Below are 26,061 nucleotides of genomic sequence, written 5' to 3' on the forward strand. Positions count from 1 at the left end.
AACGACTAGTTATGCTCTCTGGCTCTCAAGGAGGCCTACACCCATATCCCCATTCATCCGGTCTCCCGTCAGTACCTCAGATTTTGGGTGGGGAATCTGCATTATCAATACAGAGTACTACCATTCGGCCTGGCCTCGTCTCCCAGAGTGTTCACCAAGTGCCTGGTAGTGGTAGCAGCAGTTCTAAGAAATCATGGTCTTCAGGTATTTCCCTACCTCGACGACTGGCTCATCAAGGATTCCACGTCTCAAGGGGTTATTGTAGCGACCCAACAGACTACCTGGTTCCTACAAAGTTTGGGATTCGAGATCAATTTTCCCAAATCTCAGCTTCAACCCTCTCAGACTCTACAATTCATTGGAGCTGTTCTGGACACTGTCCAACTCAGAGCATTTCTTCCACAACAACGTTTGAAAGCTCTACTTCAACTCTGTCATACAGTGTCTTCCCGATCTTCCATCTCAGCGAGACACATGATGATACTCCTAGGTCATATGGCCTCCACAGTACACGTGACTCCTTTTGCCAGACTTCACCTCAGAATTCCTCAGTGGACCCTGGCATCTCAATGTACACAGGTTTGCGATCCTCTTTCTCGACACATCACAGTCACTCCTTCTTTAAAGCAGTCTCTCCATTGGTGGATGCTCTCTTCCAAACTTTCCAGAGGTTTGCTTTTTCAAATGCCCCCTCATCAGAAGGTCCTCACGACAGACTCTTCGACCTACGCTTGGGGCGCTCATCTCGATGGTCTCCATACTCAAGGCCTCTGGGCTAGTACGGATCGTCAGTGTCATATCAACCAGTTGGAACTCAGAGCGATCCTCAAAGCTCTCCAGGCTTTTCAACATCTGCTTCATGACACAGTAGTCCTTGTTCGGACAGACAATAAGTCGCCATGTATTATGTCAACAAACAGGGAGGGACAGGGTCCGCCTCCCTTTGTCATGAAGCTCTGGAGGTTTGGGACTGGGCAATCCAACACAACACCTTCCTCAAAGCTGTCTACATTCAAGGGGCAAAGAATTGCTTGGCGGACAACTTGAGTCATCTACTGCAACCTCACGAATGGATACTCCATTCTTCGCCTCTTCATCACATTTTTTCACAGTGGGGAACACCTCAGATAGATCTCTTTGCGGCTCCCCACAACTACAGACTGCCTCAGTTCTGCTGCAGGATATACTCTCCTCTTCGCCTCGAGGCAGATGCTTTTCTTCTGGAATGGACAAATCTCTTCTTCTATGCATTACCTCCATTCCCTCTCATTCTCAAGACTCTGGTCAAGTTGAAGAACATAGAAACATAGAAGATGACGGCAGATAAGGGCCATCAGGTCTGCCCACTCTACTGACCCACCCCCAAGTCTACTATCCTAGGGATCCCACTCCCTTGGCTTAACCTTCTAAGGGATCCCACATGGGCATCCCATTTGCTCTTAAATTCTTTCACGCTGTTTGCCTCGATCACCTGCACCGGGAGCTCGTTCCAAGGATCAACCACTCTCTCGGTGAAGAAATATTTCCTGGTGTCGCCATGAAATTTCCCACCCCTGAGTTTGAGCGGATGCCCTCTTGTGGCTGAGGGTCCTTTGAGAAAGAGAATCTCTTCTTCCATCTAGATACGGCCGGTAATATACTTAAACGTCTCGATCGTGTCTCCTCTCTCCCTACGTTCCTCGAGTGAGTACAGCCGAGGAACGTAGGGAGAGAGGAGACATGATCGAGACGTTTAAGTATAATACCGGCCGTATCAAGATGAAAGAACGATCATGCCATCATGATTCTGATTGCTCTTCGGTGGCCGAGACAACCTTGATACTCCCTTCTACTTGAACTCAGCAGCAGGGAGCCATACCTTCTACCAGTTTTTCCTTCTCTGCTTACACAGAGTCAAGGGTCTCTGCTTCATCCCAACCTGCAGTCTCTACACCTGACAGCTTGGTACCTCTCAACATAACCCTTCTTCAGTTTTCTCAATCTGTAAGAGACGTTTTAGAGGCTTCTAGAAAGCTCACAACTAGACAATGCTATCACCAAAAATGGACTAGATTTTCTACATGGTGTTTTTCTCATCATAAGGAGCCTCAGCATTCCTCCTTATCTTCCGTTTTGGACTATCTTTTGCACTTATCCAATTCTGACCTCAAGTCTACATCTATACGAGTCCATCTCAGTGCAATTGCGGCTTTCCATAAGCCTATTGAAGGGAAACCCCTCTCTGCTCATCTGGTGGTTTCCAGATTCATGAAAGGACTTTTCAATGTCAAACCTCCTCTCAAACCGCCTCCTGTGGTTTGGGACCTCAATGTTGTCTTTACTCAACTCATGAAGCCTCCATTTTAACCAATTGATAAGGCTCATCTGAAGTATTTCACTTGCCCTCACTTCTGCTCAACGAGTCAATGAGCTGCAAGCTTTAGTCACTGACCCACCATTCACGGTGTTCCATCATGACAAGGTGGTTCTCCGTACACATCCAAAATTCCTACCTAAAGTGATCTCAGAATTTCATCTCAACCAATCCATCGTCCTTCCAGTATTTTTTTCCAAAGCCTCATTCTCATCCTGGAGAATCAGCACTTCATACTCTGGACTGTAAACGTGCTTTGGCCTTCTACTTGGAACGCACCAAACCACACAGAACTGCTCCTCAACTTTTTGTTTCCTTAGATCCAAATAAGTTGGGACATCCTATTTCTAAGCGTACCATCTCCAATTGGATGGCGGCTTGTATCTCATTCTGCTATGCCCAAGCTGGATTACCCCTTCACAGTAAAGTTACAGCCCATAAAGTCAGAGCAATGGCAGCTTAAGTAGCTTTCCTCAGATCTACACTTATTGAGGAAATTTGTAAGGCTGCTACTTGGTCCTTGGTTCATACCTTCACTTTTCACTATTGTCTGAATATTTTCTCCAGACGGGATGGACAGTTTGGCCAAACAGTATTACAAAATTTATTCTCCTAAATTGCCAACACATTCTGATGAGCTTGGAGGTCACCCATATGTGAGAATACCTGCCTGCTTGACCTGGGATAAAGCACAGTTACTTACCGTAACAGGTGTTATCTAGGGACAGCAGGCAGCTATTCTCAAAATCCACCCACCTCCCCTGGTTGGCTTCTCTGCTAGCTATCTGAACTTTGGAGACGCGCCCTGTGCTGGGCGGGAAGGCACTCACGCATGCGCGGTGCGGGCGACTCGAAACTTCGAGTTTCTTCAAGCAAGTCTGCTTGTGAGGCGTCCACATCCGGGCTCCGTCGATGACGTCACCCATATGTGAGAATAGCTGCCTGCTGTCCCTGGATAACACCTGTTATGATAAGTAACTGTGCTTTACGCAATATTGGGTACAAGTGGAACCTCCCCAGTTTCTGGCATTGGAGAAATCAATTACATAAGGTGCTTTTGTTTGCGGTCTGGGAGGTGCGCTGATCTCTTAAACGTACCCGTCTATTTTTGCAGATATGGGATCCTTACCTCCAGTCTCTGTGACTCCGAGCTCAGAGTTTGATTCTTAATGATCTCTGTTGAGTCCCTGTGATGCCCTTGGTGCTTCAAATGACCCAGAGTCCTCAGTCACCTTCCATTCATGAAAGGGAGGGGAGAGGTGGGGTTTGTTAAGCTATAATCTTTGTAGGACTGTAGTTATATCTTTGGCTTGAAGAAGTGGAACCTTCAGTGCTATGGCTCCACTCATTGCGGACTTTTCCTTTTGCATTATATCTTTTGGTTTGTGCTTACCTGCTGTGTACCTACGTTCCTTCAATAAAAATTGTTCGAACATAAAATTATCACCAATTCCAAGAAATACGACCATGTTTCTCCATTATGAAAAATGCCCACTGGCTCCCTATTCATCATAGAATCACTTTCAAAGTTGCATTACTTACGCTTAAAACACTTAAATCCAGAGAACCAGCTTTCATTGATAAGTTACTCATTCCTCACACTCCACTTAGAATCCTTAGATCATCTTTCCAAAACTTACTTTTCATGCCTACACTTAAAACATTTGATATTCGCTGTGCTACCTGCTTCGCCATAACTGCTCCCCTCATTTGGAATACTCTCCCCCCTTAGTTTAGAGAGGAAGCAAGCTTAGATAAATTTAAAGGCGCTCTCAAAACATTTTTTATATAGAGATGCCTTTGAATAATGATCCGATTTTCTATTTTCCTGCATTCTCCATTCTTTGCTATAATTAATTTGCCTGAATAAAACCCCTACCTCCCCTATTGTTTTAATCTTTATATGTTTTCTCCTCTTTACTATACTTTATTGTAGTTCACCTACAGTCCTTCTGTGCCATGTTAATCTGTTCTGTCCTTGTATTTGTCAGCATGTGCTTTTGTTGTGTCACCCCCTGATTTTAAATACTTTGTATAATTGCTTAGTGTTATGATAAGCAATATATCAAATAAACATTAAACTTGAAACTTAAGTGCTAATGATTTTTTATGTTTTAACTTCATCCTTGTGATATGGAGTTCTCTGAGGACAGGCAGGGATCTCTTGTATGTGTTCCCACCTTGGCCAATAATAGGCTAGTTCATCTGAAGAATGATGCATTGAAGACTGGTGATCTTCATTTCTCCAGATTGGCTGCGTTGCCCATGGTGTGCGGATCTAGTCCAGTTGCAAAGAGACTAGAGTCTGAGACTCCCTCTCCATCTGATGCTGCACTTGCAGGGCCCAGTCACCTTAGAGTATCCGGAACGCTTTGTGCTTATGGCATGGCTCTTGAGCGAACGGCCTTAGTACAGAAAGGGTACTTGGAGGTGATCATAGCCACACTCCTTTTCTCCAAGAACCCAGCCACAGTATTGGCTTATGCGAAAACCTGGAGATATTTCAACACTGGTGTTCAGAGCAACAAATAGAGCCAGCCAGGACTCCAATAACAGCGATCCTTTCTCATTCCTTCAGGAAAGTCTAGAGAAGGGCTTGGTGGTTAGTTCCTTAACATTCCAGGTATGATAATATGGAACTAAACATTAAGAAAAATATTTGTCAGGAAAAATTCTTAGCAATCATAGAAATACAATTAAAGTCAAAACTTTTGGTCCCCTGGGCAATGGTGCGCTTACGCCCACTCCAGGAGGTGTTACTTTCCTCATGGTGCGAAAGTATCCATTGCACCAGCAGCTTCCTTGGACAGCGGAGGCCCGTCATAGCTTGGGCTGGTGGGTGAATCCTCTCTTTCCAGTGGAGATCCCCTCCACATTTCCTCATGGGTGATTCTAATGTCGGATGCCAGCTTTTGTGGCTGGTGGACACATTGCGAGGGTCATCTGGTTCAAGAACATTGGTCTTTTTTCCCAGAGAAAGTGATCGATCAACTACTTGGAACTTCAAGCTATCCGTCTAACACTCCTGGAGTTGGAGAGCATCCTCCAGAAGAGGGCAGTTCAACTTTTCTCAGACAGTGCTACAGCAGTGGCCTATGTCAGTCACCAGGGGGGCACCAAGTGTGCTCTGCACTGGAAGCTCAAATGCTATTTCAATGGGCGGAGGCCCATCTGCAGGATCTCTCGGCGGTGCATGTTGCAGGAGTGGATAGTGTGAAAGCAGATTTCTCAGCCACAAGACTGGATCCTGGGGAATAGTCACTGTCCTAGGAAGCCTTCTCCTGTATAGTGAATCGGTGGGGGCAGCTGACATACAACCTGATGGTGGTGGCTGCCAACAAGAAAGCAGACCAGTTCTTCAGTCGAAGACATGATCCGAGAAGCAAGGGTCTGGACACCCTGGTTCAACCCTGGCCAAAGGCAGGTCTTCCCTCCGTGGCTCATGATAGGATGAATTGTGCACAGGATTATGGGAAGGGTAATTCTAGTTGCACCAGACTGGCCAAGGTTTGCAGAATATAGTATGACTGCAGCAGGATCAAAATCTCATACTTCCCTTTCATCCCCGGCTTCTCACACAGTACCCAGTCGCCCTTCAGGATCCAGAATGCTTTGGTCTTACGGCATGGCTCTTGAGTGTGCAAAGGCTGCTCGGATGCAGTGGTCTACACCATTCTATGCTATAAGAAGTCGACTAGCGGCGTACACAAAGGCATGGAAGTGTTTCCAAACTTTGTGTGCTCAGAGGAACAAGATCCAAGAGTGGCAACGATCTTGGTGATACTCGCTTTTCTCCAGGAAGGCCTAGAAAAGGGCCTAGTGGTTGGCTCCCTAGCTGGGCTCTCAATAAGAATACCCCTGCCACACATTCGGATATCGCCAGATTTTTCAAGGGTGCGTTGTGGCTCTGCAATCCAGTACACAGGCCTTTTCTGACTTGGAATCTTAATCTGGTTCTTCTGGCACTGGCAAGGCTGCCCTATGAGCCTCTGGACCAAGCTTCTTTAATGGGCTTACCATAGAGATGGTGTTTTTTGGTGGTAATGACCTCTGCTTGGAGAGTGTCAGAACTTCAGGCTTTGTCCTGCAGAGATCCTTTTCTTAGGATTACAGATACAGGAGTGACCTTGCACAGAGTTCCCTCTTTCCTGCCGAAAGTGATTTCCAGCTTCCACATTGACCAGGAAGTATGTTTGCCTGTCTTCATTCCCTCGGGGACAAGAAAACAGGATTAAGGTGTTAAGATCATTGATTGTGCACAGACTTACTTCGGTATTTAGACGTTACAAATGAACTTAAGTTGTCTGATCATATCTTTGTGCTAGTGGGTGCAGCCTGTGAGAGTCATCCAGCATCGAAAGCTACTATTTCCAGCTGGATCCATATGGCCATTTTGTTCACCTTTGTCAGCAATGGAAAACATCCACCTGTTTCTGTGAAGGCACATTTCACGCGAGGAGTTGCTTTCTCTTGGGCGGAATCTTTGACAGTTTCCCAGAAGAGATCTGTAGATTGGTCTTCTCTGCATTCGTTCACAAAGTTTTACAGGATTTCGCATTTGAATCCTCCATTCTGATAGCAGGCTCATCTGTCCCACCCTAATCTTTAAAAGACTACTCTATTAGGTTTTTATTGTGATAATCTTTCTAGTAGACATACATTCCATTCCTGAAGCTTGCCCTGTCAGTGGAGAATTTGCCTCAATGAGACCTGAAATTCAGACGTCTTGGGTCTAGCCTCAAGAAGAATAGAGATATTGATTATTATGTTGAAGTATTCAAGCAATTTCTATACATTGCTCCATTACTCTTAGTGCAGGTTTTGCTCAAGTTGGTGAATTGTTTGTTTTTTACCCTGTTATGTATTGCAGATGTTTGAATTTGATTATAATCTGTTCTTTATTTGTTTATGTTTCATGCTATGAGCAGAAGCAAAACGGATATGTTTCTCGGGGAGAGTCCCCGTATCCTTCCCTCTTCTGTTTCTTATACAGGGCTGACTGTCTGCTTTGTTATACACTGAGGAGTTGAAGAACTACCCAAGGGTAAGAGAGGAGGCAAAAAATATGCAAATGAAGCTCCCTACAAAGGTTCATAGGAGAAGGGATTGACTACCCACAAGTTCAGGAATGGAGTGTATGTCTACTAGAAAAAGATTATTGAGGTAAGAACCTAATCTTTCCTTCTTTTGCCCTGAAGTAAATGGTATGTTAATACTGTTATCTTTCAATCTTTCTGATTCACATCATCTTCTAGGAATGTGGCCAAACCTTTTTTAAACCCTGCTATGCTAACCACTTTTACTATGTTCTTGGCAATAAATTTGAGTTTACTTTTACATTGAGTGTATTTTCTCCAATTTGTTTTAAATATACTACTTAGTAACTTCATTGTGTGCTGCCTTAGTCCTTGTACTTTGTGAAAGGAGTGATTCACATCTACCTGTTTCAATTCATTCTAAACCTGGTCCTTTATTTGCACCTTTACGAAGCACTACTGCCTTGGCTCCTCCTCTGATCAAGATGCAGCTTTTGGAGAAATTGGAGTTGCTTACTTGGAATGTAGACAGCAGTGTAATGCAGATACTCTTGAACTCCCTCCTGCCCCTCAAAAAAAAAATCAAAACAAAAACAATGCAATATATCAATGAACTGATAAAGAACTTGATATTGCGAAAGATGTGCTTATAGAAGAGACTGAAGAGGGAGTGTCTTATGACAGCAAAGGGAACCTTTACATAGGCTTGGAAATCCAAAAGACTTCTCTGAGCTGGAGAAAAGCCCTGCCTCACAGGCTTCCTCCATGACATTATCAAGGAATGTGACTTCATTGTTATGCTGTCTATGGAGGACCTTCATTACATATTAGAAACTCAGTTTTTCCTGCTTCCCCGCATTTTTATTCCAAGCACACATGCCTTGTATGTACAGTAGGAAGTGTACTGCCCTTTGGGGGACAAATCTGTCAATAGTATGAGCTCAAGCACTTCTCCTATAGCCTACACACAATCCATTTTTGTTCATCTCCCTTACAGATATGAGCAGAGTGAGTGGGGGTGGAAAGACCGAGAAAAACGGGATGAGTTGACAGATGACAGAGCGTGGTACCTGATTGCTTGGGAGGAAGGCTCCTCCCCAGTTGCTTTCATTCATTTCCGTTTTGATGTGGAGTGTGGAGATGAAGTCCTATACTGGTGCGTCCTACCTTTCTGCTTTTGTGTGTGTATGTGCACACATAGTTTAGATAATGAGCAGATTTTTGTTTGTGGAGGGGGGGTTGCTTGTTTACACGTAGAATTGATAAGTCTAAGCTTAAGTGGCCCTCTGGGAGTTGCTGAAATCAACATGAACCAGATACTGTACTAGAGCAGAGCAGCATAGCGCTGAATGGGCTGAGCTATACCATACTAGGACAAACAACTTTCTTGTCTTCTTTCCTTAAGGAAGTGAGTTTCCCAGGTTGCTGAACCCCTAGTAATTTTGATCTCTCTTGTTTTTCCTAACCAGCTACGAAGCACAGTTAGAAATCAAGGTGAGGCGGAAAGGCCTGGGGAAGTTCCTTATACAGATCTTACAGCTCATGGCAAACAGGTCAGTCTTTTCTGCATGCACTGGGAGATTTTCATATGGGATGCACTGTAGGAGTATGAGAAGATAACAGTAGTGATTTGGATGTAAAAGGGATGGAACTTGATAAGACTGCTTTTTCTGCGTGGTTTATACAGTCAAAGTAGTTTACATATTTTAGACAGGTGCTTATTTTGTAATCAAGTAGTTCAAAAAAGAATTTATTTGGTTGTTGGATGTTTTGTGTTCTGCTGTGAGGGGTACTTAGTGATGATATTGTTGTAGTCCTGCCAAACCACTCACCACCTGGCTTTTGATTGTTTTCTTTCAAGCACACAGATGAAGAAAGTCATGCTGACTGTGTTCAAACACAACCATGGTGCCTACCAGTTCTTCCGGGAAGCACTACAGTAAGCCACTAACCTCTGCTGCTTATGGTACTGGGTACCTGGAAGATGCATGATCATACCACAGGAGACAGGAGGGAATTTCCTCAGGTTATGCCCCTGTACTCTGTCACCAGAGGGAGCTGCAAGCCAAAAACAAAAGGAGTTGACCCCAAAATATCCACAAAGAAGAAAATCTGTGGAGTGACGATGTTCCTAAATGGACTTTATTTGAAAGTGTCAAAGTTCCAAAGGTACACTGAAATCATCCACATAAAATAATTTCATCCACATAAAAATAAATCATCCACATAAAAGCCTTAAAGAAGAGTTTTTGTCGAAATGCGGACCATGTTGGGTCCTGTATCCCTAGCGGACTAGGTCTTTAAGGCTTTTATGTGGATGATTTATTTTTATGTGGATGAAATTATTTTATGTGGATGATTTCAGTGTACCTTTGGAACTTTGACACTTTCAAATAAAGTCCATTTAGGAACATCGTCACTCCACAGAGTTTTTTTGGTTTTCACCAGAGGAAGCTGCAGCATTTGTTCTATGCATAGTGTAATACAGAGATCAGCAATCTAGGGTACTTTGTGTGTCCATTTGTTCATAATAATTAAATATGGAAAAAAATCATGCATCATCATGCATTTTCTCTCTCTGAGCCCTCCCCTCCATCACCATTGCTGCTGCATTACCTCAGCTGGTGGGGATGCCCAAGCCTCCTGTGCCATCTGAGCAGCAGGGAAGTCAGTAGCTTGCTTCTAGCTGCTGCAACTTCTTCACTGCTCAAATGTCACAGTGGATCCTGGCAGAATCTGCAACTGGTGAAGTTTAAGCATTCCCACCAGTAACATCGTGGAAGCCACATACAAGCTCTTAGCGTGCCACAGGTTGCCTACCCCTAGTGTAGTACTTATATTTTTAATAAAGATCTACAATTATGATTCCACAGGAAAGATTTTTTAATATCTTCATCCTGTCTGCTTCAACATCTACTATCCTTTTAGGACTAGCGGATTGCTTGCCTACCTGTTCTAGTCTAGGTTATATATAGACTTGCTGAACCAGAATGTAAGCAGGCAAGACTAGTCTCAGTTAGGGCACTGGTCTTTGACCTAAGGGCCACCGTGTGAGCGGACTGCTGGGCACGATGGACCACTGGTCTGACCCAGCAGTAGCAATTCTTATGTTCTTATATTGTTCAAAGATTCAATAGTAAAATGGGCTTACAAAGTAATGGGCATGCATAAAATACACAGGAAAACCAGCAGTTGAGATTAAACAGAAGAGACCAGGAGAAGAAGCATAGTTTCTTTAGCAACTCTCCAGACCGGTATAGGGATCTTACAAGCGGGTATATATCTCATCATGACCAGCAGGTGGAGACTAGTGCTGCCCGATTCAGGAAAAAAATTTTGATTCGATTCAGCCTACTGAATTGGGTTTTCGATTCGATTTTCCTGCCCAATTGGGTGTTTTTTTCAAACACCCTGGTGGGTTTATTTTATAGCCTTTTCACCCCTTTTATAGCCTCTTCACTCCCTTTGCCTTCTCTTAACCACACTGTGGTGTAAACAAAATAAACAAAAAAAGACTTTTCCTCTCTCTCTTAAATCCTAGCTCACATTTGCGGTCTAACACCAGCTCTGGCAGGATACACGTTTCAAATCTGACATATTGTAATCACAAAAGGGAAAATATAATTAGATTTTCTACCTTTTGTTGTCTGGTCATTCAAATCTTGTTGGTCTCAGGCTCTGGTTGTCTTCTGATAACTTGCTTGCCAGGGTCACATTCTTTCTTCTTTCTCCGTTCTAACCATCCATCTGCCATCTCTGTCCTTCCCTTCCGTTTCCCTTCCCTCCCCTGGAGGTCTGGCATCTTTCTTTTTTTCGTCTCCATCCACAGATTCACCTTTTCTTAACTACCCTTTCATCCAGCATCTCTCTCTCCTTCCCCACCACCCCAGGGTCCACCATCTCTCCCTTTCTTTTCCCAACTACCCTCCTATCCAGTATCTCTATCCCCCCTCCACACCATCCCTTGTGTCCAACTTCTCTCCCTTTCTGTTCCTTCCCTCCCTAAATCCCATTGTCCGTCATCTCTCTTCCTCTCCTCTATTTTCAGACCCATTATTTCTTCCCCCCAAAGTCCAGCATTTGCACGTCTCTTTGAACCCCCCTTCCCTCCCTCCTTCTGTGTACTTCTACACCAGGGCCCCCCTCCCCTGGTCTGTCCCCCCCCTTGAAGGCCTGCACCTCCCCCTGAAGGCCTGTCCCCCCTCGAAGGCCTACATCCTCCCCGAAGACCTGCCTGCCTGTCCCCCCCTTTGAATGCCTGCATCGGTGCATCCCCCCGAAGGCCTGCCTGCCTGTCCCCCCCTTTGAAGGCCTGCATCCCCCCCGAAGGCCTGCCTGCCTGTCCCCACTTTGAAGGCCTGTCCCCCCCCCCGAAGGCCTGCCTGCCTGTCCCCCCCCCCTTTGAAGGCCTGTATCTCCCTTGAAGGCCTGTCTGCCTGCCTATCTCCTCTGAATGCCTGTATCTCCCTCCTGGAAGGCCGCATTCCTCCCTCCAGAAGGCCGCACCCCTCCCTGAAGGACTACACCCCCCCCCCCTCCGGAAGGCCTGCATGTTCCCTCTGGTCTCCCGGAATCAATCTTCCTAACTTCAGCAGCCTTTGAATCGATTCGAATCGTGAATCGGGCAGCACTAGTGGAGACTGAAACAAAACTGTGGAATAGTACATAGTATGTGCCCTTCCTATTCCTATCAGTCTTCTTTCAGTCTCGGCAGGTGTGAGGAGCTGTACCCATCTCCTTTGATAGGGTTGTTGGAATTTGTTTAGGGATCCTGGTCCCCGTTTTTGTGCTAGATTAAGCTTGGGAGGGCCCTGTTTGGGGGTCCGTCCGACCTCGGGGGTGTCATACCCGGCGGGTCTCATGCTGTGGTCTCAAATTTGCGGTCCATGTGCCGCATGCGGCCGCCAGGTACTATTTTGAGGCCCTTGGTGTTATAAAGAATGATTCTTTATGTAAAACTTGTGCCTTAAGTGTCCGACGGTCACTGTAACCTCACGCAAGCGCTTTCCTGTATCAGTATGCAATTGTGAGGTGGGTTCAATCGCGTGCAGGCGCAGGAAAAAGCTTACGTGAGGTTACAGCAATGAGGCGGGCAACGTTCCAGAACGTAAGTTAACCATTAGAGGCAGTGTAGCTTGTGCATGTGTCCGGTGCTGGAAGAGGTGAGAGCTGAAGTCTAAGGTCTGATTGGCCAATCAGGCCTTAGATTAAGTGGGGATGGGCGGACCCGCTATGCCTAAGGCCTGATTGGTCCAGGCTTCTAGAGCCTGGGCCAATCAGGCCTTAGGCTTCGGCGGGATGGGCCGGGAAGGGGCGAGCCCGCCTCATTTCGACGAGGCGGGCTTACCGGCTGGACGGGCAAGAACCGTCTGGCCTGAAGAACAGGTTAGTTTGGAGGTTTGGGGGTTGTTAGCGCCGGGGGGGTGCGTCTTCGGGCAGGAGGGATTGGACACTCTCCTGCCAGCGATCGGTAGTGTCGGGGGGGGGGGGGTTTGGTAGTGTCGGGGGGGTTGGTAGTGTCGGGGGGGCGGTCGGTAGTGTCGGAGAGGGGGGCATCCGATCGGACAGGCCGCGGCCCGCTATACTTATAGCGGCAGAGAGATCCCTTGCCGCGATAAGTATAGCGGGCCGTGTCTAATCTAACCCGATTCTCTAACCAGCGTCTGTAACATGGACGCCGGTTACAGAATCGGGGTTTTAGTGTAGGCCGATTCTGAATAGGACGCCTCTCCCAGGCGTCCTATACAGAATCAGGGCCTAGGTGTCTTGCGGGCCTCGCCTTCAATATAGGCGGCCTGCCTGGGGAGCATTTTTTAAAAAAAATGTGCATCCCGATTGGCTGATTAGACAGCTGTAGGACGCCTACAGCTGCCTAAAATCGGGACGCACTTTTGGAGAATCAGGGCCTTAAGGCACAAGTTTTCCATAAAGAATCATTCTTTATAATACCGAGGGCCTCAAAATAGTTGATCCAAAATCTTGTCTCTTGCAGTTCATACTTTGATAGTTTTTCACTTTCTGCACGTTGCACTGCTTTCAGCTGTGTATAGCTGAAATTATCAGAAGCAATTAAGGAAAGATTTATGTTTAAATCTGTTTTATTAGGTTTTGCAGCAATAAACAAGTACAGGAAACAGCATCACAACAGGAATGCAATAATACAACAAAAACAAATTAAGGAAAGATTTATAAACTATATTACAACTATGACAACTTTACATGAGGTAAAACTTGTTATAGTTATTATAATGAGTTTTACCTCATGCAAAGTTGTCATTTCTTTAATAAAACATCATTTTTTCTGCGGCCCTCCAAGTACCTACAAATCCAAAATGTAGCCCTACAAAGGGTTTGAGTTTGAGTCGACTGCTGCACTACAAACCTATTGCCAACATACCATTTTTTTCTTAAACCAATGGAAGGACTGGTTAACATCGATCTCATGAAATATTTAATAATAATAACATAATAATAATAACAATTTATATACCGCAGGACCGTGAAGTTCTATGCGGTTTACAATGATTAGAAATGCTATAAATTGTGTAAAACTAACAAAGTTAGTGATTAGTGACTAACAGTTCTAGAGAACAATTGTTGTGGGGAATTGTACAGTTCAGCTACCTAAGTACTTCAGGAACAGATAGTTAGAGAAGTTCAAAATCCTACATTACTCTGTCTGATTTTCGTACAAATCATAGTACCAAAACAATTTTAGCTTCCATGACTGATCATCTTTTCCATCAGTTTTCCGAGGGAAAAAGTGCACTGGTACTGCAGTTCGACCTGAGCAGTGCCTTTGACCTTGTTGATCATGACATTTTGCTCAGATTCCTTGATTCCATTGGCATTTCCAGACAGGTACTAAATTGGTTTACGGGTTTCTTAAAAAAACATATCTACCAGGTTTACAGCGAAGGAACTTTCTCTCAGGCTTGGTCTAATCTCTGCAGAATCCCACTCTCCCCTTCACTTTTCATTGTCTATATGGCACCATTGGGAAATATGTTATCCAATTTAAAATTGAAATCATATATATACACGGATGGCATTACAATTATAATTTTGTCTCACAAGAAAAAAACAAAGAGTAATAGAAAAAAATCCCAAAATTTAACTACAAAATATTACTCACCAGAGACACTCCCCCGATAACCATTTCACAAACCAGTGGAGAAAAAGCTTCAAAAATTTAAATGCAGCAGTAAACAACTTCAATACTGTTTAAAGTCCAAGCTGCTTATGTACTATCACTGGCAAAAAACTCCACCACCACTGAAATGTAATTATCAAAAGGGTAATATACCCATCACTGTGCACAGGAAAAGTAAAAAAAGTTTTACTTAGCTTGGGACCATGGTCTGAAACGCCGTGCTGTACTGGTAGAAAATGTCTGGCCAGACTGTAGATGAAAACACCACAGCACCATTCAGATGTACAATCCATAATCCATGCCCAATCCTCCAACAAGTGCCTTGTTTCGCCTCTCATAGGGTTCCTCAGGGAATGTATCAGCTGGAAAACTCCACTCCTCTTCCGTGCACACCGGCACAAGAAACGCCCCTTGCTAAAAAGGAACTGCAGGATCCAACTTCCAGTAGCACTTCCGGGTTACAGTGTCATAGCAACAGCCAAAAAACGGCTGATTGTCCAGCCTACATGTACATATCCATTTGTACATATCCATTCACCCCAACCACAGAAAGTTTCTATGGTTTCAAATAGCTCATCAACACTTCCTGTACAAAGTCCTGCCATTCAGCCTTGCTTCCTCTCCAAGAGTGTTCATAAACTGCCGGTAGTGGTCGCAGCCGCTTTAAGGTCTCACGGGTTACAAGTGTTCCCGCATCTGGTCGATTGGTTGACATATCACTTCAAGCAGTGCATTCAGCAACTCAGCTGTCAATAGCTTTTCTTCAACTTTTAGGGCTCGAAGTCAACTTTTCAAAGTCTCACCTTCAACCCTTTCAGATATTAGAGTTCATAATAGCCCTACTAAACATTACTCTTCTATGGGCGTTCCTTCTTCAACAAATACAGGACACCTCACTTCATCTTTGCAACTGGGTTTCCACTCTCCAAAGCATCTCAGCAAGACAAATGATGCATGTTATGGGTCACATGGCATCAACTGTTCATGTCACTTCCTTCACTCAACTTCACCTAACTCAGTGGACCTTGGCATCACAATGGTCTCAGGCCAATGGGTCATAGTCACCTTGCCACTTCGTCGATCTCTTCGCCGGTGGTTGAATTTATGAAATCTCTCCAGAGAGGTTTGCTACTTCACATTCCGCCACTTCAGAAGGTTCTCATGACGGATATGTCCTTGTATGCTTGGGGAGCCTACCTAGACGGTCTCAAAACTCAAGGTCTGTGGTCTACTCGAGAATAGACATTCCACATCAACTTGTTAGAGCTGAGAGCGATATGTAATCCTCTAAGAACATTTCAAGATCGTCTTTCCAACCAAGTCCTCTTAGTTCGAATGAACAGTCAAGTAGCGATGTACTACATCAACAAGCAGGGAGGCACATGCTCTCTTCCTCTATGTCAGGCAGCCAAGCACATTTGGAACTGTGCAATTCCTCGCAACATATTTCTCAAAACCATATATGAGCAAAGCAAACAGAATGCCACCAGGCACATTTGGAACTGTGCAATTCCTCGCAACATATTTCTCAAAACCATATATGTGCAAAGCAAACAGAATACCCTCATAGACAATCTCAACAGATTTCTCTGATCTCATGAGTGGTCTCTCAACTCTGCATTCTTGTGCCATATCTTTTCTCTTTGAGGGACTCCTCGAATAGCCCTCTTTACGTCTCCCCACAACCTCACTTCTACTCCAGACAATACTCTCCTCATCGTCTCAAAGCAGATGCTTTTCTTCTAGATTGGACAGACAAGTTCTTCCATTCATTTCCTCCAATCCTACCCATTCTGAAGACATGAGTCAGCCACCATGATCTTGATAGCTCCTCGGTGGCCCAGGCAACCTTGGTTCCCCCTTCTACTTAAGAATCCAATTCCATTGCAGATCTTTCCATATCTGCTCACTCAGAATCAAGGATCTCTTCTACATCTCAATCTGCAGTCGCTGCACCTAACAGCTTGGTACCTCTTGGTCTAGAGAATTTAATCTTTCTGACTCAGTCCAAGCCATTATAGCTGCTTCTAGAAAGCCTTCTACTCAGCAATGCTATCAACATAAGTGGACACACTTCATGTTGTGGATGTTTCCTCCTCGTCTTTAATCATAGTCTAGGCTTAATCAAACAGCAATTACGTCTAGGAAATTCTTGATCCCTTCCTGGTGTTTTCCCCTTTCTTTGTGCTTTCCTATCTAAATTGGAGTTCTCCATTCTATCCTCCCCATAGTAAGTCATGAGTAATGTCTGTTGTTTATATGTCTCAAAGAATATTTTATTACTACTGTAAATCACTTAGAATCTTTTATAAGCGCTTTTTTTAAATTTTAATAAAACCTGAAACCTGATTCCCTCAGTGTTGGACTATCATCTCCATTTATCCATCTCTGGACTTAAGACTACTTCGGTCAGAGTTCACCTCAGTGCTATTAGTTCTTTCCATGCTCCTTTCAACAATAAACCTCTGGCCACTCATCCGCTTGTATCCCGGTTTATGAAAGGACTTTTCAACTCCAAACCTCCGCTGAAGCCCCCTCCGTTTGTTTGGTATTTTAATGTAGTCCTAGCCAGTCTGATGCAACTGCCATTTGAACCTCTGGCATCTGCTCATCTTAAGTTTCTCACTTGTAAAGTGGTCTTCTTGATCTCTATCACTTCTGCTCGTCGAGTGAGTGAACTTCAAGCATTGGTTTGCGACCCACCTTTTACAGTGTTTCATCATGACAAACAGGAACATGCCACCATGATTCTGATAGCTCCTTGGTGGCCCAGGCAAACTTGGTACTCCCTTCTACTTCAAATCAGAAGCAGGGAGCCACTGCTTCTACCAGTTTTTCTCTCTCTGATTACAGAGTCAGGGGTCTCTACTTCATCCCAACCTGCAGTCTCTACACCTGACAGCTTGGTACCTCTCAACTTAACTGCCACTCTACAGTTTTCTCAATCTGTACAGAGCATAACCTCCATCGTTCTATCTCTGTCTCCTTTTCCCCCTATAGGAGATCGTCTCCATCATTTTTACAACCGATGGACGATAATTACATCTGACCTGGGTGCTTACCATCATCAGAGAAGGATACTCTCTTCATTTCACTCAGGTTCCACCAGAGCTTCATCCAAGAAAGTATCCTTCCAATCCATCCCAGACCGCCCTTCTTCTTCAGGAAGCTCAAGCTCTGCTTTCTCTCCATGCCATCGAACCAGTTCCCTTGGAACAGCAGAACAGGGGGTTTTACTCCCGTTACTTCCTTGTTCCGAAGAAGACGGGTGATCTGCAACCCATTCTGGATCTCAGGGCTCTCAACAAATTTTTAGTCAAAGAAAAGTTTTGAATGTTGTCCCTGGCATCTCTTTATCCCCTTCTCGAGCAGAACGACTGGTTATGCTCTCTGGATCTCAAGGAGGCCTACACTCATATCCCCATTCATCCGGCCTCCCGTCAATATCTCAGATTTCGGGTGGGGAATCTGCATTATCAATACAGAGTACTACCCTTCGGCCTGGCCTCGTCTCCCAGAGTGTTCACCAAGTGCCTGGTAGTGGTAGCGGCAGCTCTCCGGAATCATGGCCTTCAGGTATTTCCCTACCTCGACGACTGGCTCATCAAAGATTCCACCTCTCAAGGGGTTATTGTAGCGACCCAATGGACTACCTGGTTCCTACAAAGTTTGGGATTCGAAATCAACTTTCCCAAATCTCAACTTCAGCCCTCACAGACTCTACAATTCATTGGAGCTGTTCTGGACACTATCCAACTCGGAGCATTCCTTCCACAACAACGTATGGAAGCCCTTCTTCAACTCTGTCATACAGTGTCTTCCCGCTCTTCCATCTCAGCGAGACACATGATGGTACTTCTGGGTCACATGGCCTCCACAGTACATGTAACTCCTTTTGCCAGACTTCACCTCAGAATTCCTTAGTGGACCCTGGCATCTCAATGGACGTAAGTTTGCGACCCTCCTTCCCGACACATTTCAGTCACTCCTTCCTTCAAGAAGTCTCTCCATTGGTGGATGCTCTCTTCCAATCTTTCCAGAGGCTTGCTTTTTCAAACTCCCCCTCATCAAAAGGTCCTCACGACAGACTCTTTGACCTACGCTTGGGGTGCTCATCTAGATGGTCTCCGTACTCAAGGCCACTGGACCAGTACGGATCGTCAATGTCACATAAATCTGTTGGAACTCAGAGCGATTTTCAAGGCTCTCAACACTTTTCAACATCTTCTTCACGACCAAGTGGTCCTCATCTGGATGGACAACCAAGTCGTCATGTATTATGTCAACAAACAAGGAGGGACCTGCTCTGCCTCCCTTTGTCAAGAAGCACTGGGGAAGACAAAGGGGTGGAGAAGGACGCTGAAAGGACATGGGGAAGACAGGGGGGAGAAGGACGCTGAAAGGACATGGGGAAGACAGAGAGGGGAGAAGGATACTGAAAGCACATGGGGAAGACAGAGGGAGGAGAAGGACGCTGACAGGAAATGGGGAAGAGAGAGTGGGGAGAAGATGCTGAAGGGAAATGGGGAAGAGAGAGTGGGGAGAAGACGCTAGCAGGGAAGAAGACAGAGATGCCAGATTATGGGGGGAGCAGAGGGAAGAAGATGGGTGCCAGACCAATTTGGAAGGAGGGAGAAAGGGAGAGGCACAGTAACAGAGCAAATGGAAGACGCATAGAGAAGAGAGATAGTGGATGGAAGGAATTGAATGAGAACATGAGGAAAGCAGAAACCAGGCAACAAAGGTAGGAAAAAAATTCTATTTCTTTTTTTTGCTTTAGGATAAAGTAGTATATTAGTTGTGTTGATAAAAATTTATAAACATTAGAGGCTCTGGTAGAAACCCGTTTAATTAACCCCGTTTAATTAACCCCAATTAATATTTCCAAATTAATAAAGTCTCTTTGCTTATTTGTAAACGGGTTTCTACCAGAGCCTTTAATTCAGTAGCATAATTAAATGAAATAACTATTTCTGAAGTTTATAGGGACGGGCGGGAACGGAAGGGATTCCTCGCGGGGACAGGTGGGGACGGAGGGGATTCCTCGCGGGGCGGGTGGGGATGGAGGGATTTCTCACAGGGATGGGATGGATTCCTCACGGGGACGGGTGGGACTTTGACGGGGACGGGTGGGATTTCTGTCCCCGCGCAACTCTCTAGTGCAGGCCTTTATATATCTGCTTTTTGATTATTGTAATTCATTGTTAGTAGGCTTGCTAAGAAAAGAATTACGAGCTGTACAGATAGCACAAAATGCTGCTGCTAGACTTATTTCAGGGTGTCCTATTTATGGTCATATTAGACCGATTCTTAAACAATTACACTGGTTGCTTATTTATTGGCATATTGAATTTAAAATCTTAACATTAATCTTTAAGATTCTTCATGACCAGCAACCCCACTGTCTAGCTGCAACTTTAAAAGTCAATGTTCCAGGACGTCCTTTATGCTCAAGCAGTCAAGCGTTACTTGATGTTCCGGAATTCAAACAAATAAGATTAGAGATGCTTAGAGATTCAGTCGTTATGGTCATGGGGCCTCAATTATGGAATGTACTTCCAAAGGACTTAAGGTTGATTGAGTCCTTGAATGATTTTAGAAATTATCTGAAAACATATTTGTTTTATCAAGCGTTTCTATGATATTAAATTGTTCTTAGGCATCACTGATGTGACTTACTGATTTTATAACTGTATGTTTTAAGAAATGGTTTGTTTGTTAATGTACTATATGTGTATAAGTTGTAAATCACTTAGAATTGTAGATTTGCGGTATATAAATTATTTTTAAATTAAATGGGGTATTGGGGCCCTTCTGTGCCGTCTGGGGCCATGCCGGTTGTGGCAAATGGGGGTTTTCCCTCACGGAGTGTGGCTTCCCCCCGACAGGTCCTCTTCAGGAACCAAACGTCCAGTCAGAGAAGGACTAGGATGTCTGAAGGTCATCTCAGTGTTTCATCTGAATCAGTCCTTAGTTATCCCGGTCTTCTTTCCAAGATCAGATTCTCACCCTGATGAAGCGGTACTCCATACATTGGATTGTAAACCTCACCAAGCTTCCACACAACCATTCCTGTCTTTCGATCCAAACAGACTTGGAATTCTTGTCACCAAGAGAATCATTTCTACATGGCTGGCAAACTGTATCTCCTTTTGCTATGCTTGGGCTGGGCTGAGGCTTGGAGGCCTTGTCCTTGGATAAAGCACAGTTATTTACCTGTGGCAGGTGTTATCTGAGGGCAGCAGGCGGATATTCTCACAACCCTCCCACCCTAATTGGCTTAGCTTTGTTACTGAACTGAAACGGGAAGGCACAGATACATGTGCGGTATGAGCAGTCTCAAGACTTTTTTTTATTATTTTTTTTATTAATTTTAAACATTTTATCAAGCATTGAAACATCTCGTACAGAAAAGATTGAATATTATTCATTTACAAAGTAAATTCTATGAAATCAAATATAAATTCCTAGACATTCTCAAGTCTTCAGTACGGATCCAAAATTTACATGAGTGAAAAAAATATAAAGTATTTAGATAAGAATCTAAAGAGAAAGGAAAAACGAGTGTCTGGTAACTGAACTAAAGAGTCAAATCATACTATCTAATTTGTTGTTCCTTCCCTTTCAAGGCATTCAATGTCAGAAAACTAGTAAGTTGAGACGGATCAAAGAATACATATTTGTTATTACCATATTTAACAATGCATTTACATGGAAATCTAAGGAAAAATACTCCTATCAGAGTTACTCCCGATTTCAACATCAGAAATTGGCATCTATATTTTTGAATTTATTTACACACATCTGGAAATATTTGTATTTTCAAGCCAATAAATTCTTTGTTTATTTTTAAATAACAGTTTCATGATCCAGTTATTATCTGGCAGTTATTATCTGGTTATCAAAAGAGTTGCTAGTTTAGCCAAATCTTTTTCCGAAGTCTCAAGAATCACAGTTATATCCAACTGCGATTCATGCTAAACCTGATCAATTGCTTGTTGTTCTTGCTCTTTAATAGGTAAATAGTATGCCTGTGTGAAAAGAGGTATAGACTCCTCAGGAATATTCAGGATTTCAGTAAAATACTTTTTCAACATCTCTCTAGGTGTTATAGAGAAAATCTTTGGAAAATTCAGCAAGCGCAAATTATTGACATGAAAATTACTCTCAATCATCTCCAATTTCTTCTTATATTTGTGTTATCTTTTATCATAACTTCTTGAACTTGTTTTTATGTTACTTTTGGCACTTGCTTTCTTTAATGATAGTTGATTAAGAGCAGAACAGATTTGGATTCATTGGGGAGTTCCCCTGTGCCACTCCTTTATCTTTTCCTTGTTGTACTGACTGTCAACTGCTTTAGTACAAGCTGAGGAGCAGAACACAGTGCAGAAATAGGGGAGGCAGAGCTGAAAAGTATAGATGACATCTTCTACACAAACTCACAAATAGAGGTGAATGTGAGTAGAGGTGAATAACCCACTGGTTCAAGACTCATTCCTTTCTACTAAAAAGATTATCGAGGTAAGAACCTAATCTTTCCATAAGAGATAGTTGTAGGAAGGAATAAGAAGTGTTGAGTGGAAACAGAAGCAAACTGGTTGTTTGTTTTTCTTCTCTTTTTTTTTATAAATGCAGATTTGAAATTGACGAGACTTCTCCAAGTATGTCTGGGTGCTGTGGAGATGACTGCAGTTATGAGATCCTGAGTCGTAGAACAAAGTATGGAGAGGGCCAGCACACACACAGCAACAGTCACAGCGGAGGCTGTTGCCACTGACTGATCTCCTGCTTGTAGCTACCTGGCTTCTGAAAACCCCATTCCCCCTCTGTCTGGAAGTCTGGAACTGACCAGCCATGGATTTTTCCAGTTTCTAAATATTTCTCTTGAAGAGAAGGAGATCCAGTTTCTGCCTTGGAAGCAGAACCTACAAGCTCTGATATGACAGTGATGGAAGAGGGGGGAAAAGACTCGGTATTGGTGGGTGAAGGAATAATTGAAAGGCTCACTCTTCCCTAAAGGCATGTGCTGAAACCTGCCAGATAGAAAACCAAGCACTTAGTCTTCAAAGGCTGGTGCCTCAGAAGCAACCACACTGGTGAAAACAGAAATGACTGGGTCAGATTTGTCCTTAACTCAGATAACAGGTGTGATATCACGTACTGTAAATCATCAGAGCTGAAGAGTCACAGGTGTGCATAATGTCACAAAGTGAATCCCTTTGCTGACATGGCCATTGTAGAATTGCTTCTATGGTTTACATATGTATTAATAGGACCTGGCCTGCACTAGCTCACAGTTACTGCTGAGTGAAAATGAGCTTTAGTGCTCAAAATGCAGATTCAATTCATTTAACATAAACTGCAGAAAAGGGGTACACCGCTTGAAATCTTTGTTCTATTTTCTCACTGCAGTAACTGAGTGCAGAAAGAATTAGTTATACATAATAACCTTTAAAATGAAGAGACTGAAGATGGAACTGACAAAGTATGTGCAGAGGAAATCCGGAAGGAAATGATTCTTATAAACTCATTTTGATAATGGCATTGAATGGCTGGAGAAACATGTTTGTGGTGGTTGAGTACCAGTGTTTTCCTTGGGTGCTTTTTTGTCAAGTCTGACTACCTTGTTTTCATTAACTCTTAAGTAGGAGAGATGGAGATTTCTTTTTCTTTTTAAGTTTAGTCTGTAAGTATAAGGCCATACAATGTGTTTATATTTATTTTGGAGGAAGAAAAAGGGAATTATTAAATGTGGGTTGGGTCGGGTTTTTTTTGGTTAATTTTGTCTTGCTATAATAGGCCAGATTACAATACAGTATTGGAAAAGGGGATAGTAAAAGTATGAGCTGGCAATTGATTCAGGTGAGAGCCTACTAGTGAAGATGCCTCAGCCAGTCAGTAAGTAAACAAGAGAGAGTAATAAATCTTGCTAGGCTTTGCAGTAAAAAATGACACAGACAGGTACCTGCAGGTACCCATGGGACGGGGACAGAGCCCACATGTCATTCTGTAAAAACACATCTTAGACAATTGGCAACTGAATTTGATGAATAAAAAAAACTGCAGAAGCTGCTTTTGGGTTTCAGTGATCTACTGTTAAATGACATCATTTGTGTCTTATCTGCCATCTGCAATGTCCTTCCATCATGTGCCCAGCTGCTTAAGCATCTTACTGTTATTGCAACAGATTCATCTATTGTTGCTGGCATCAAAGAACATTTCTAACATTTAATAGATGCTTATTTTCCTGTTCATTCACTACCCAGTTTAGGTTCTCTTCTGCACTCATGTCGGAAAGGCAATCCAATTACCTTCCCAGATGATGTGAAATCATAGGCAACTGAATCTTTTGGAAGGTTGTACCAAAACAAGATAGAAATGAAAGGCTTTATTTGTGATTTATAAACAGTTGTACACAATATTGTCCCTTTTCATACTTTAATAAAAAGATTTAAATATAAAATCATGAGTTCTCAAGGCTTGTACAAATGAAGATAGCGTCTGCGGGGACTGGGACAAACTGTGTCTCTGTGTTATTCTCTATGTAGTGCTTCCTCCTCTCCTTTTTTTTTTTTTTTTTGCAAAAACCCTGACTGGGAGGGGATGACGATGAGATTGTAAATAGAGAATGGCACGGTGGTTGGTAACCTGCCAAAATGGGGAGAGAAAACTGGTCACTGCTAGGAACAGGAACAAGGCAATTCACCGCCCCATGGAGCGGTGAATGGTCTTGTCTCTGCAGTGAAGCAAGCATGGATTGCATGGTCTAGCATCCCCACCTGATCGCCGCATCCCGCGTCCTGCCATCTTCCTCCCTCCACCTCACCTTAGGTGCCTACTTTAATTATTCTTCTCCCAGTGGCATGTTTTCAATAAGCCGCACACGGCTGCTTGAGTTGTTGAATCTTCTCTGATGCAACTTCCTGTTTCCAGTTGCATCAGAGGAGAACATTCAACAATTCAAGCAGCCACGTGTGTGCGGCTTATTGAAAGCGTGCTGCTGGGAGAAGAATTAAAGTCGGCACCTAAGGTGAGGTGGAGGGAGGGAGATGGCAGGACGCGGCGATCGGGCAGCAGGGGGCTGCTGTTCCCTCACACTAGGAAGGGGGAAGTGAAAGAGAGATGTTGGGCCAAAGGAATGAAGAGGAACAGAAATATTAAACCCTCCACATAGTGGTTCAATAGCTTCTTTCAGTCTTCAATTCCATTTTTTGTCTTCCTTGTTTTACTAATATACAGTAGAATCTCAGTTAACTAGTATTCAATTATCCGGCACTCTCAACCAACCAGCAAAAAAAATTGTCTCCTGCACTCCTCAGACAATGTCCAAAGTGGTGCTCCTGACTCAACAACCTCCTCCCTCCACCCAAGAGGTAGCAGCAGCAGCCACAAATCTCCCTCCAGCTCCTGAAACATTGCGGCAGCCACAAATCTACTTCTCTTCCTCCATTCCCAAAGCAGCAGGCAGCCGGTCCTGACAACCAGTCTTTCTTCCATTCCCAAAGCAGCTGGTCCTGACAACCAGTCCTCCCTCTCTCCATTCTGAAGCAGTAGAGTCGGTCCTGACATCCCTCCATTTCCAAAGTAGCAGAGCATCCTGACAAACTCCCCTCCCTCACCTGAAGCTGTAGTGGCAGCTGACAAGCAAAGGAAGCGCTGGTAAACAGGCTGCTTCCAGCCAGCCAGCCCTGGCAGGGCCTTTCTTCTGGAAGTGACATGGCAGAGGAATGGCCCTGCCGGGGCTGGCCAATGCTTCCTCTGCTTGCTGGCTGCCACTACAGCTTCAGCGGAGGGAGGGAGGGTGGGTTGTCAGATCGCTCTTCTGCTTCAGGAATGGAGGGCATGAGGGAAGGGGTTGTCAGGACCAGCTCTACTGCTTTGGAAACAGGGAGAGAGAAAGAAAGGAAGAACAGATTCTGGACCTACAAGTAGGGGGTGGAGGTATGATAGTGAGGTGGGAAGGGAGACCAAAATGATTTTTACAGTAACTCAAGCAACCAGAAACTACAATTATCCAGCATTCACCAGTCCCCATGGGTGCCAGATAACAGATTCTACTGTACCTGAAAATTTTTTTGTCTCCCTCGTTTTATATTTCTAGCCATTTGCTCTTCTGCCTGCACTTTTGTCAGACATATTTCTCTTGACTTTCTTCATTTTCACCCAGTATTCCTTTTGTGCTCTTTGAGTATTTTTATATTTCATTAACGCCAACTTTTTAGCTTTTAATTTTTCCACCACTAGTTGGAGAACATATTGGTTTCCTTTTTCCTCTTGTTTTTGTTTTCCTCACCTAAAGGTCTGTAGCCATTTTCATTGCTTCTTTCAGCTTGGACCACTGGTTTTCCTTTACCCTTATGTCCTCCCATCCTATTAGCTCTTTTTTCAGATACCTTCCCCCCCCACACACACACACACATGTAACTAAAGTCCGCACATTTTAAATCCAGGACTTATGAGTTTTGTGTGGCTGCCCTCCACTTTAGCTGTTATGTCAAATCAAACCATTTGATGAT

General features: G+C 44.0%; 1 protein-coding gene across 3 annotated transcripts in view; it reads left to right on the forward strand.

Annotated features, from left to right (window-relative positions):
- The window catches only part of NAA40 (N-alpha-acetyltransferase 40, NatD catalytic subunit), an 84,173-nt gene extending 60,490 nt beyond the window's left edge, over positions 1-23,683 (forward strand). For all 3 annotated transcript variants that reach the window (XM_033953562.1, XM_033953561.1, XM_033953563.1), the window contains exons 5-8: positions 8,387-8,545; positions 8,859-8,942; positions 9,251-9,328; positions 22,181-23,683. In XM_033953562.1, coding sequence (XP_033809453.1) covers positions 8,387-8,545; positions 8,859-8,942; positions 9,251-9,328; positions 22,181-22,322 — 463 coding nt within the window. In that variant the 3' untranslated portion in view covers positions 22,323-23,683. The remainder of the gene's footprint in view (positions 1-8,386; positions 8,546-8,858; positions 8,943-9,250; positions 9,329-22,180) is intronic.
- The last annotated feature ends 2,378 nt before the right edge of the window (positions 23,684-26,061 follow it).

This window comes from Geotrypetes seraphini, chromosome 8, assembly GCF_902459505.1.
Source record: "Geotrypetes seraphini chromosome 8, aGeoSer1.1, whole genome shotgun sequence".
Lineage (NCBI taxonomy): Eukaryota > Metazoa > Chordata > Amphibia > Gymnophiona > Dermophiidae > Geotrypetes > Geotrypetes seraphini.